The sequence below is a fragment of the Pelobates fuscus genome, chromosome 5, assembly GCF_036172605.1.
Source record: "Pelobates fuscus isolate aPelFus1 chromosome 5, aPelFus1.pri, whole genome shotgun sequence".
Taxonomy (NCBI): domain Eukaryota; kingdom Metazoa; phylum Chordata; class Amphibia; order Anura; family Pelobatidae; genus Pelobates; species Pelobates fuscus.
The window spans coordinates 6,848,744-6,862,635 of record NC_086321.1 but is presented as its reverse complement, the minus strand read 5'-3'; the positions used below and the strand labels follow the sequence as shown (position 1 = coordinate 6,862,635).

General features: G+C 45.9%; 2 protein-coding genes across 5 annotated transcripts in view; both read right to left on the bottom strand.

Annotated features, from left to right (window-relative positions):
- Positions 1-13,892, bottom strand: part of LOC134610562 (von Willebrand factor A domain-containing protein 5A-like) — a 180,589-nt gene that overhangs the window by 139,004 nt on the left and 27,693 nt on the right. The window lies entirely within an intron of this gene.
- Positions 1-13,892, bottom strand: part of LOC134610561 (von Willebrand factor A domain-containing protein 5A-like) — a 47,025-nt gene that overhangs the window by 5,441 nt on the left and 27,692 nt on the right. For 2 of the 4 annotated variants that reach the window (XM_063453548.1, XM_063453549.1), the window contains exons 16-18: positions 13,736-13,798; positions 5,330-5,490; positions 4,383-4,509 (exon numbers count right to left, since the gene is read on the bottom strand). In XM_063453548.1, the coding sequence (XP_063309618.1) occupies positions 4,383-4,509; positions 5,330-5,490; positions 13,736-13,798 (351 nt within the window). The remainder of the gene's footprint in view (positions 1-4,382; positions 4,510-5,329; positions 5,491-13,735; positions 13,799-13,892) is intronic. The other 2 variants (XM_063453551.1, XM_063453552.1) reach the window with 2 other exon arrangements.

Genomic DNA, 13,892 nt, shown 5'->3' with positions numbered 1-13,892 from the left:
CAGCCCGTCTCTCCACAAAACCACTAGCCTCGGTGCCTCAGCCCGTCTCTCCACAAAACCACTAGCCTCGGTGCCTCAGCCCGTCTCTCCACAAAACCACTAGCCTCGGTGCCTCAGCCCGTCTCTCCACAAAACCACTAGCCTCGGTGCCTCAGCCCGTCTCTCCACAAAACCACTAGCCTCGGTGCCTCAGCCCGTCTCTCCACAAAACCACTAGCCTCGGTGCCTCAGCCCGTCTCTCCACAAAACCACTAGCCTCGGTGCCTCAGCCCGTCTCTCCACAAAACCACTAGCCTCGGTGCCTCAGCCCGTCTCTCCACAAAACCACTAGCCTCGGTGCCTCAGCCCGTCTCTCCACAAAACCACTAGCCTCGGTGCCTCAGCCCGTCTCTCCACAAAACCACTAGCCTCGGTGCCTCAGCCCGTCTCTCCACAAAACCACTAGCCTCGGTGCCTCAGCCCGTCTCTCCACAAAACCACTAGCCTCGGTGCCTCAGCCCGTCTCTCCACAAAACCACTAGCCTCGGTGCCTCAGCCCGTCTCTCCACAAAACCACTAGCCTCGGTGCCTCAGCCCGTCTCTCCACAAAACCACTAGCCTCGGTGCCTCAGCCCGTCTCTCCACAAAACCATTAGCCTCGGTGCCTCAGCCCGTCTCTCCACAAAACCACTAGCCTCGGTGCCTCAGCCCGTCTCTCCACAAAACCACTAGCCTCGGTGCCTCAGCCCGTCTCTCCACAAAACCACTAGCCTCGGTGCCTCAGCCCGTCTCTCCACAAAACCACTAGCCTCGGTGCCTCAGCCCGTCTCTCCACAAAACCACTAGCCTCGGTGCCTCAGCCCGTCTCTCCACAAAACCACTAGCCTCGGTGCCTCAGCCCGTCTCTCCACAAAACCACTAGCCTCGGTGCCTCAGCCCGTCTCTCCACAAAACCACTAGCCTCGGTGCCTCAGCCCGTCTCTCCACAAAACCACTAGCCTCGGTGCCTCAGCCCGTCTCTCCACAAAACCACTAGCCTCGGTGCCTCAGCCCGTCTCTCCACAAAACCACTAGCCTCGGTGCCTCAGCCCGTCTCTCCACAAAACCACTAGCCTCGGTGCCTCAGCCCGTCTCTCCACAAAACCACTAGCCTCGGTGCCTCAGCCCGTCTCTCCACAAAACCACTAGCCTCGGTGCCTCAGCCCGTCTCTCCACAAAACCACTAGCCTCGGTGCCTCAGCCCGTCTCTCCACAAAACCACTAGCCTCGGTGCCTCAGCCCGTGTCTCCACAACACCACTAGCCTCGGTGCCTCAGCCCGTCTCCACAACACCACTACACTCTGAAAGTGCTGAAAACAAATTATGTAGAGCAACAGACCATGGGCATCCGCAGTGGGGGTACTTGCCGCCACACCCTCCCCCCCCTGCATTTTCACATCTAGTACAATTATAACTAAACAAACAAAAACAGATTCCTGTATGAGTTATGATTGTTACATGCCTCATATGTCTAGGATATAAATATAATCCAATACACCTAATTGACTCTAAGCAAACCCAATATCAGTATGGCTATCAGCAGATAAGGTTCCTAGTTAAAACCTTAGGAGTGGTCTGTGATCACCACCTGCTGGCCATTTTCAGCATGGCAGGGAGATCCTAACATTAGTAAGTACACTATTTACACACATTCTCAATACAATACAAAGAATGCATATAGTATCAAACAATATCAGATTCTGCAAATCGGTTAGAGACGGTTATCTCCAGCGTTTGGTGTAATGCCATCCTCAGGGAATGAGACATCAGCCCATTATAATTCATGGTCATTCAGGGGTTCCATCCACACAAATTTCACTTTTACACCTATGATCAGACCAATGACGGATCTAATACTTCTGAAGATCCTGTAGCACCATTAACAGGTTTCATGGCATATACTCCACATAAATTAGAGGTTTTAGGATACTATAGCCATTTAATCTCATTGAAGTGGTTATGGTGCAGTGATGGCGAACCTTTTTGAGCCCGAGTGCCCAAACCGCAATACATGGCAACTTTTTTTTCCTCAAAGTGCCAACACGGTAATTAAGCCTGAATACGGAGGTTTAAGTTTAGAAAAAACAACTTGTACAGTTGTCCGAACTAATTAACAACTTGTGTTTTAAAAAAAGAACACAACAGAGTTCAATGATACACATTTTAAATAATCATATAAATAGATAAAATTCAGCTTATATTTATTAGTATCTCCAACAAATGCAATACACACACACAGACTGCAGAACACATTCACACACAGTCCGCTAAATACACACACACACACACACACAGTCCGCTAAATACACACACACAGTCCGCTAAATACACACACACAGTCCGCTAAATACACACACACACACAGTCCGCTAAATACACACACACACACAGTCCGCTAAATACACACACACACACAGTCCGCTAAATACACACACACACACAGTCCGCTAAATACACACACACACACAGTCCGCTAAATACACACACACACAGTCCGCTAAATACACACACACACACACAGTCCGCTAAATACACACACACACACACACACACACAGTCCGCTAAACACACACACACACACACACAGTCCGCTATACACACACACACACACACAGTCCGCTAAATACACACACACACAGTCCGCTAAATACACACACACACAGTCCGCTAAATACACACACACACAGTCCGCTAAATACACACACACACAGTCCGCTAAATACACACACACACAGTCCGCTAAATACACACACACACAGTCCGCTAAATACACACACACACAGTCCGCTAAATACACACACACACAGTCCGCTAAATACACACACACACAGTCCGCTAAATACACACACACACAGTCCGCTAAATACACACACACACAGTCCGCTAAATACACACACACACAGTCCGCTAAATACACACACACACAGTCCGCTAAATACACACACACACAGTCCGCTAAATACACACACACACAGTCCGCTAAATACACACACAGTCCGCTAAATACACACACACACAGTCCGCTAAATACACACACACACACACACACAGTCCGCTAAATACACACACACAGTCCGCTAAATACACACACACAGTCCGCTAAATACACACACACAGTCCGCTAAATACACACACACAGTCCGCTAAATACACACACACAGTCCGCTAAATACACACACACAGTCCGCTAAATACACACACACAGTCCGCTAAATACACACACACAGTCCGCTAAATACACACACACAGTCCGCTAAATACACACACACAGTCCGCTAAATACACACACACAGTCCGCTAAATACACACACACAGTCCGCTAAATGCACACACACAGTCCGCTAAATGCACACACACACACACACACACACACAGAGTCCGCTAAATACACACACAGTCCGCTAAATACACACACACAGTCCGCTAAATACACACACACACAGTCCGCTAAATACACACACACACAGTCCGCTAAATACACACACACACAGTCCGCTAAATACACACACATACTGCATTGAGGGGTGCAGTGTGTGTGGGGGTGGGCGGTAGGGGTAAAAATAAATTACAAAACAAACAAAAAAAAAAACTATTAATTCTGTATCCCCCCCCCCTCCTACCTTTGGTGAAGGGGGGGGGGGGGGGGGGAGACACAGCCATCCCTGGTGGTCCGGTGGCAAGTATGTTTCTAGCAACTGGGAAGCATCTCCCCTGTCCTCCCGCTCGATGCTGTGTGGAGCGTTGCCATGGTAACGCACGGCACGGCAATGCTCCACACAGCATCACACGGGAGGACAGGGGAGCTACTTCCTAGAGCCCTCCCGACACGGAAGCAGAGCCAGCGGACCCCTCTTCCGGCGACCTCTGGCCGCGTGCCAACAGAGCGAGCCCGGCGTGCCATCTGTGGCACGCGTGCCATAGGTTCGCCATCACTGTTACAGTGCCTGGAATACCCTGACACCGTCCCTCCATTCAGGAACAAACCATTTTTCTTAGCAGTTTAAACACTATATAAAAAGGTCCCTGGCCACTCAGACTGCCCACCCAGAGGTGTAGCTAAAGGTAGAGATAACACAATTATTTTAGTCATCCAAATTTATACCAGCAATAGGCACTGTGATAGGCTAAACATGATCAAAGACACGTAGCCAATTCCAGCCACCCATTATAGCTTATGTGAATATATCCTTTACAGATATCCAAGCAGCACAGAGAAAGACGGACTACTGGAGACTTTCGTTCTCATTAAAACATAAAAAAAAGGTTTAACACTAAACCTCATTGAAGTACAGTTCCATTAAAAATACCCAAACCCAAGTGTGTATATCTTTCATCCGCACCTTTTCCTGTTCCTAATCTTTACCTGCTTTGGATTTGACCCAGGACAGAGCCTTCCCCTCCAGGAGCTCCCACTCATCTCGTTGCTCAGAGGACGAAACATGAAGCCAGATCACAGCGAGAACAGTCGCCCAGACTGAGGCATCAATACTCTGTAAATGACAGACACAAACTTTAATTGCTTGTTTCCAAAGTACAGCTGCTTAGAGATTTAGAAGGTTGGATTAAATCAGACCATCACAGAGTATTTTCCCACAAAGAGTGCCTATGTGACATTGCCCACTATCATGGTGGAGGGGAGGTAGAATTATTTACCCACCAAGTTTGAAGTTCACTTTGTATTTACGATTACAGTTATTACCAGCTCCGACATATTTTGCCGCTTTATATAACAACTAAAACAAGAAAAAACTGACAAATGTTTATAGTCTGTGAAGAGGGGCTTGCCCAAACAGCTTACAATCTAAAAGGATGAGGGACTAATACACAGAGGGAAGTGATGGGATCACACGACTGGCCTGTACCAGATGTGGGTGTGTTTGGGGGGGGGGGAGGGAGCACAGTGGACGAGAGATGGCAAAAAAGAAAAAGTTATAGTTGATGAGGAGTTAAGGGGTGAGCCGTTGGGATTCTCTGTAGAAGTGTGACTTTAGGGAATTTATGAGAGGATGCAGAGATAAGAGTTAGATGAGGCTTGAGCAGTGAGACTGCAGGGGCATGATCTACATGCCAAAACAGTTTCATTAAGATGAAGAAGTTTTGGTGCCCACAATCCCTTTAATATACTATTACAGCTCGATTATTCAGAGTTTGGGAAATTGATCTCCAAAAAAAGTCTATACATTTTTGTTTTAGCAAATTCATTTTGAAAGTAAAAACTGTACTTGTCTAAAGTCCGTCATTCAAATTAATGAATTGAGCTTGTAGCATGCAGCTGAGATCTGGAATGTTTACCATAATTTGTACGCTTACCTTTTGAGGGCAAGTTTCCATGAACTTTTCTGAGATTCCCAAAACTGAAGCCAGTTCTGAGCTGGTATTCCAGGAACCGTCGGCATTCTGAAGAGAGATCAGCCTGAAGAGTGGTGGGGTCTCTGGCTTTAATGGGGGAATGACTTCTTTACTTGGAGTCACTGGCAGACAGGAAACATATCTGGTCTTACACAATACATTAGCAGTATCTGATTGGGGTCTATAATCAAACTATGAGGAGTTGAGTTTATGGTTACGCTTACTTTATGTGATAGAATCGGAGAGATTAGGAGGAAGGGGAAGTCTAGATGAACCTGAACACTATGGTCACCCAGATGTTGCTCAAATACAACTCCCACAATTTCTGGTTGTCTACTGCATTCAAACAATTTTGGTAATTGTAGGCAAACATCTTGGATCCAGGAGCCCGCCATGGCCAATTTCCTCAATACCCACATTGGATGACAAATTGAATACCATCTAATACCTCTGCCCTTTTAACTTTAAAGGGACTCAAAAAGGCACCCAGACCATTTCACCTCATTGACTGTCCCAGGTCCCTTAAACCTGCAAACTTTATTATTGCAGTTTTTAATAAACTGCAATAATTGTGGTGGACCCATCGCGCTTCCTAGTAGTCACAGAGTACCATAAGCAATTCGCCGGGACACAAGCACTTCCAGCCCCTAGCCGCAGCTTGGCTGGGGTCTTGCCGCCTTTTCCCACCCTGGACCCAACTCCCAGTGATTAGAGCTCTCCTCCAGAGATTATAGTAAGCAAAAGAGCAAGTATAGTTGTTCCCCTTCACACATTAGCCGAGACTTAAAGGAACACTATAGTCACCTAAGCAACTTTAGTTTAATTAAGCAGTTTTAGTGTATAGATCATTCTTCTCAGGTTTCACTGTTCAATTATCTGCCATTAAGGAGTCAAATCATCTTTGTTTCTGTTTATGCAGCCATTGTAACACCTCCCTGGCTATGATTGGCAGAGCCTGCATGAAAAAAAAAAAACTGGTTTCACTTTCAATCAGATGTAATTTACCTTAAACAATTTAATATCTTGCTCTGTACATTGAACTTTAATCACATACAGGAGGAGCAACTTTTTAACATAGCAGGGGTTAGGAAAATCTAGATTAAACAGAATTTGCAATAAAGAAAGGGTAAACATTCGATTAAGTGTTTAGGAACGCTGTGCAACTCACATGAAGGAAGGTGTAGCTAGGGTTAATAAACAGTGATTTAACTCCTAAATGGCAGAGAATTGAGCAGTGATTTATACACCAAAACTGCTCCATTAAGCCAAAGTTGTGTTGGCGACTCCAGTGTCCCTTTAATGCTGGGAGTAGACCGTTTATGCAAAAGTCCCCTGAAAGGGGTTTCCAACACAACATTACAGGGTCATCCCTCCCATGATCCTCTGTGCTGGAGAGGCAATCCAGTCCCCTCTCAGGTACAGAGAAAGTTGAACGACAAATGCGGATAAGTAGATTTTTTGGATAATTGGAACTCCTTAAAATCACTACCCATCTGGGTTACCCACTAGGAGAAAGCGTATAAAACACTTTTCCACTGGTATTTCACCTCTCACCCTTAAACACTTTGCCTCAAAGCACGGTACATCATCCAACCAAAGCTGGATTTTCTGTGGAGACACTAGCTCCTTCAAACATTGCTGGTGGACCTGCCCCAAACTCAACCCTCTGGAAAAGTATCACAGCTTTGCAAACCAGAATCCTTAACAGAGCATTTCCCAATGGGCACCTCTATTATCAAAGCCCATTGAAACTAAAACAAAACTAGCCTTCAGAATTTCTTTAGCTACAGGGAGATCAATAGCCAAAGTCTGGGCAAACCCTAAAATTCCCGCTCCACAAAATGATTGCTAGGAAAATAGTGGAAAGGATTGACATAGATAGGAGGACCTCTCGGGTCCACAATTCATCCAAATGGTTTCATAAAATCTGGGACCCCTGGTTGGAAGGAGACACATCTGGTAGCTTTTTATTGACTCTACTTTCTCCTTTACCCATACCGGAAGTCAGGAGTAGGTAACCTTTGGCACTCCAGATGTGGGCTACTTATCCCTTGAGCATTATAGAAGATGTAGTCCACAACATCAGGAGTGTTGGATGTTCCCTGCTCCAGATTGAGGAACTAACACCGTGGTTAATATGGACTTCTTGCCATCCCCTCCTTTCCACCAGTTCCCCCTCCCCCTTTCAATGGATTTATCACCAGCGTTAAACCATCCTCATCCTCCCACCCCTTCAATTTTCTCCCTTTTATTTTCCTCTGTTCTTCGCACACAAACATTTTAGACCAATTCCTTAAAATATATATGTATACGGGGGCGTGGCCTGACACCGAGCTGCATGGACGCACTCTAACGAAGCTCCTGCTAACCGGGTGATTCAGGGCTCAAATAATCGGTCTGCAAACAATTAAAAACATACTTACCGGCACTCGACCGTTAGAGATGTCGCAGAGGCACAAAACTAAAGCAGCAAAAGCTGATCGAGCCTCCTTCTTAACGAAGACGGCGACACCACACATGCAAGAAGGCCGCAACCTACAGGAAGATGGCGGCGCATCTTGATCCATAGAGGACCCTCCTTTATCCCCGATGTCCTCAGAAGCAGGACCGGAGGACAGCCCGCTCACAACTACCGTCATGAAACGCATGCTGTCAGACCTCACGGATACCATCCAGAGGAACATGGCGACGCAAATGCAATCTCTCACAGCAGATCTCAGGAAAGATACTGGAGGTAGGCCAGCGCACCGCTCACATGGAGAAAAGGATGGACGACTTCGCCGAGGCACACATTGGTCTCGCTGTAAAACTACAAGAACTGGACACTATCCTACAAGACCATGCGGTCAAAATGGCCGATATGGAGGACCGATCGAGGCGTAATAATTTACGCATCCGCGGCATCCCGGAATCAGTACTCAACTCAGCTCTCAACTCGTACCTGCTAGATCTCTTCCAGGCGCTGTCACCAGAGATACATCCAGACCAGCTCATTATCGATCGAGCGCACAGACTCATCAACGCAGTCCAATATACGCTGGTCACGCCATACTTCCCTAATGAGAATCCCACTCAATACCTTAAATCCCTCCTAACAAAAATAGACCAGTATCGCCAAGGTAAACTAGTGCTATGTGGCGACTTTAATTTCACCCAAGCACCCCTGGACAGATCAACCCAGTGGGGAAGTAAGACCCATAAGACCATCTCCAAGACAATCTCGTTACACGACCTCTATGATGCCTGGAGAACCCTTAATCCTGGGACTCAAGACTATACCTTCTACTCGAGGGTACACAATTCGTATTCTCGAATAGACAGGTTTTTTGTAGATAGAGTGACCTTACCTCATATCTCTGATTGTCGGATTGGCGAGATAACGTGGTCAGACCACAGCCCGGTCATACTAGTACTAAAAGATGACTTCCAATACAAGGGGAAAGGCACTTGGAGGTTAAACGACTCCCTATTGAATGATGAGAAATTCACCGCTACCATTGAGACTGAACTCATAAACTACTTTAAATTAAACACTGTCCAAGAGACAACGGCATCCACTGTTTGGTCCGAACATAAGGCGGTGCTTAGAGGCCTGTTTATCAAACGAGCTTCACACATTAAACGAATCCAAGATTCTGTACTATTAGAATGCCACACGCAGATAGCACGACTCTCGGCATTAAACAAAACGCAGCCCACCGTAGAAACGGGGAAGGAACTCACCCAACAATATGATAAACAGATTTGACAGCAGATAAAACTAGGAGGCTGCTCCATAAATTAAGGGCTACGGCCTACCATAAAAGTGGTAAAGCTACCAGACTGTTAGCAGCAAGATTACGCAACAACTGCAATGTACAAAATATAGCACACCTTATAAATGATAGGGGTCAAAAAATATTAAATCCCAATGACATATCCCAAACCTTTGCGAGATTCTATGCCAAGTTGTACAACTTACACCTTCGGACTGATACATACAGCCCAACTATAGATAGCATCACCAAATACCTCAACCAGACGCATTTGCCGCGAATCACACCTGAACAGGCCACGACACTCCAACAACCCATAACCTTGACAGAAGTCAGTGCAGCCATCAAGTCCTTGCCTTTGGCAAAATCACCCGGTGCTGATGGTTTCACCAACGTATATTATAAGAAATTTGCAGACACATTGGCACCCCACCTATTGCGAGTCTACCAACAAGCCTCCCTGACTGGTTCCCTACCCCCGGAGATGCCGCTGGCCACAATTATCACCATTACCAAACCCGGTAAACCCGCAGATGAATGCAAAAATTTCCATCCGATCTCCCTCCTTAATACGGACGCCAAAATCTATGCTAAAATAATCGCAAACAGATTAAGCTGCTTACTGCCAGGACTGATTTGCGATGACCAGACAGGGTTTGTCAAGGGGAGACAAGGCTCGGACAATACGTACAAATTGATGCATACACTGGAGCAGCTATGGAGGCCTAGCCGGGGGGGTCTGCTATTAGCCTTAGATGCAGAAAAGGCGTTTGACCGCCTCGGCTGGGCCTTCTTGAGACAAGTTCTAGCGAAATTTGGTTTCCCCCAACAGACCATCACCCAAATTTTTGCACTATATTCAGCTCCCAAAGCCAGAGTTTTACAAGCCGGGTTCCTTTCGGACCCTTTTGAGCTGTCTAAAGGGACCAGGCAGGGATGCCCACTGTCTCCCCTGCTTTATGTGTTGGCCCTGGAGCCGCTCTTGGTTGCAATAAGATCTCACCCCAATGTTACAGGTATCCAAATCGGATCTAAAGAAGTTAAAATAAGTGCTTTCGCGGATGACATCCTTCTCTACATAACTCGACCAACTGAATCCCTACCTCATATGTCCCTTATACAGGACTATGGGGCACAATCTTACTATTCCCTTAACACCTCCAAAACCCAAGCACTTAGTATTGGTGTACCGGATAGCGAACTGCTAGGTCTAAAAGGAATGTATCCCTTTGAGTGGCGAAAACATGACATTACCTACCTTGGGCTCCTATTTTCTAAGAAACAAACGGAGCTTTATACGGGCAATCATGTTAGAATTTGGAGGGAATGTATCTTACAACTTAAACGATGGTCCCCCTTTATTTAACGTGGACGGAAAGGATTATGGCACTGAAGATGTCCATCCTTCTCAAATTGCAGTATATTTTTAGAACTCTCCCGATACCCGTCCCGCACTCCTTTTTCAAACAGGTTCAAAAAGATACCGATAGCTTTATCTGGGCGGGGTCTAGACCGAGAGTGATCAGGAAACTCTTACAAGCTCCTAAAAAGTTAGGAGGTCTAGGACTACCTGATGTGCAGGCCTACTATCACGCATCCATATTGTCCTCATTGCTCCCCCACCACACGGACAAGACACCCCCTCAATGGGTGGAGATAGAAAAAACACTTACTGAAGCCTCTCTTTACCCAACATTATGTGGCTACCGAAAGCCTATCGCCCGACCTAAAGCTACAAATATGGGATAGGCATAGATCAACACTTGGCTCTCCCACTAAACTTTCCTTAGCAATGCTTTGCCACTCGCATGTAAACCGACCTCCATGTGTTACAGACTCATAGCTGATACTATGCCATTCCCTACTACCACTATGGCGCGACAATGGAATATAGACCTGGGAGAGTCTCTCCCCCACACAATGGAATACCTTATTTCAAGACATTAATCAGCTACTTACATACACCTCCCTAGTGGAACAACAACGCAAGTGTGTATAGATGGTACATGGTACCCACACATCTTCATAAATTCTACCCTAAAAGCTCCCCCACCTGCTGGAGATGCGGTGTGACGAAACCAATCTCGCCACATTGTATTGGAGGAGCCTGGTTGCCCGCCTGCTGCCTTTGGATTATGGACCGGCAGCTAAAGGGTTAATTTTACTGTGCAGAAGGATTTATTTCTCCGTTTCTGCACAGCAGTTCGGTAGATTTCATCTACCGAACAAACAGCCATTCACCAACCTCCCCAGAGCCGTGGGAAGCCGGCTGGCGCTGTTAATTGGCCACCCAGAAGCTGGAGTGTGCCCTCCATTTACCTCCCTGAAGCTGCGGTTAACCGCAGCTTAATTGCTTGTTAACTGTGTGCCTGCTGTTACACTTAGCGGCCGCTAGGTGGCGCTGTTCTGGAGCTCCCCGGGCAGCCAGCACTTTTCTGCCCGGCTTTCATGCACCAAAATCTGACACTTTTACGTGCAGGCACCGCTGAACCTCCAGCCCCTGGTTCTAATTCGTATGGATTTGGTGAATGCAGGGAAATTCTGTATTTTATGTTTTATGTGAACTGTAGTAACCCAGATAGCCTGCCATGGAGCCTGTTCGTGGAATTAAAGACTTTGGCTCCATGGCAATTAAAATGTATTTGTGTGGTCTGGGTGCCATTCACCTAATAATGTGCACCCAGACCTGAGCTATCTGGGGATATGTTACATGTCTGTGTTTTATGTATAAAATGTGTCTGTATGTATTTTAAAGTGATAGTCTGTTTCTGTGTCACCATGTGCATAATGGAGTCTGGCCTTTGTCTTAGGAGATAATTTAATTACTTCATTAATTATCTCCAGGACAGAGGAGGAAACCAAGATGCATGGTGGGAAGGTATTGTGGCTGTATGTACTAATCTGATACTTGTCTGTCTGCTGTTTCAGTCTTCCATCTGGTCCCATAGGGGAGTGTCCACCAGGTGGGAGACCTGCATAAATACAGGGGCAGGTAGCCCTGAATAAACAGACCACTGCTTGACCTTCAACACGGAGCCTTGTCTCGTTCTTGGGGGGGATTCACTGTATGCTGCTGGAGATTGACTGCTAGGAGTGTAAGCTGATGTCTGCTTTTCCTGTTCGTCTGCTAGCAGCTATTCGTGAGGTTCCAGCTGGAGTGCTACCTTATTCCCTTGTACGCAGTTCGGGAGTTTGGTGCATTCATTTATATCCGAATTCGTGAGTTTTGGTGCTTTTACAGTAGCTGTGCCTTTTTGTGAAAAGGGGATTATCGCCTAAACGGATTTTTCCCCTTTTATGCTGAAACAGTCCGTAACATGCGGGATAATGAGAGGCGATGTCCTCCATATATGGTGGCACTGTCCAACCCTTAAACCGTTCTGGACGGAGGTTCATTCATTCCTGCGCAACTTGACAGACACCTCTGTACCATTCACGCCCCAGGTGTGTATCACACTACTCCTTCCACCCGAAACTCCAAGAGCTATGAGAAAACTCATGTATCATGTTCTCATCTCAGCTCACAAGGATCGCAAGAGCATGGAAATCTACTGTATGCCCGTCCTTCTCCAAAATTTTAACTGCCCTGATAGAACAAAGAGCATACGAGGGAGCATACACTAAGCTGTGGCCACCATCTCAGACCTCTGTAAAGGCATGGGAGATTTGGGACACATGGAGATCGGGTCAATTGAGTTAATCCCGTTTGAAGGGAATTATGGATATTATGTATAAATATGCACATTGTCTATCATTATTCATCTGGTCATTACTAGCTGTTCGGTACTGTATGAACAATTGTTGTACAAATTCTATGCAAATCACAAAATATATTCTGCTACCCCTTTCCCCCCTCCCCCGTTCACAATCTATGTCGTCATTTACGACATAAAATGCCAATAAAAATTGTCAAATTTAAAAAAAATATATATATATATATGTATACAACATGTAGGATGGGGGTCGACCACACTACAGATTAATTCATACACCCACTTTACTCCAATTATCCTAAAAAACAAGGTACGGTTTTACATCAAACCTGAACTTTTATATCTGACACGCATCTCCATTATAAGGGACTCAAATCTTCCTCAACTTTAGAGTCTATGGTCAGTGCCAGGGCCAGGTTTGCCCTTAAATGAGCCTTGGCTTATAGACTGACCCACAGGTCAAAGAATCAAGATATCAAAGTATGTATCTTCCTATAACACTAATTATACTTTGTCTTTTTAACCTCTGTCCTACATGCAAAATGGTTTTATTTGACTTCTCCAGGTTTTATTTTGTTTGTGTCTTTGTACTTGTTAAAAGTCAAAAAGTCAAAAAGTCAAAAAAAAAAAAAAAAAAAAGGGGGATCATAAGCAAGGACTGTGATCACCACACATGCACTTCTCGCCCCCAATGCTTCTCTACAAAGCATTTTATCGTAAGAGAAGATTGAGAAGTCAGCGTGGTTTTGCAGGAGGCTGTGTGAGCACTTTCAGGACTGGATCTAAGCAACAAGTGAGAAACAACGTTTTTACTTAATTACAATTAGCGGGCCAGTTGACACCTCTCGCAAGACGGCAAAAATGCTAAGCCACAATCAAAAACAAAAATAATTTCTTACCTAGTTTTTCTTGGTTGACATCTATTAAAGGAGCAGATGGAAAACTCTCACGTGATAAACCTGCTGGATAGAGATGAGAGCCAGGTGCCAGTGTCACAAGGTGGAGGTCTTAAAGAAACACACAGAACTATCTTGTACAGTCCCTGTAGGCCCCAAG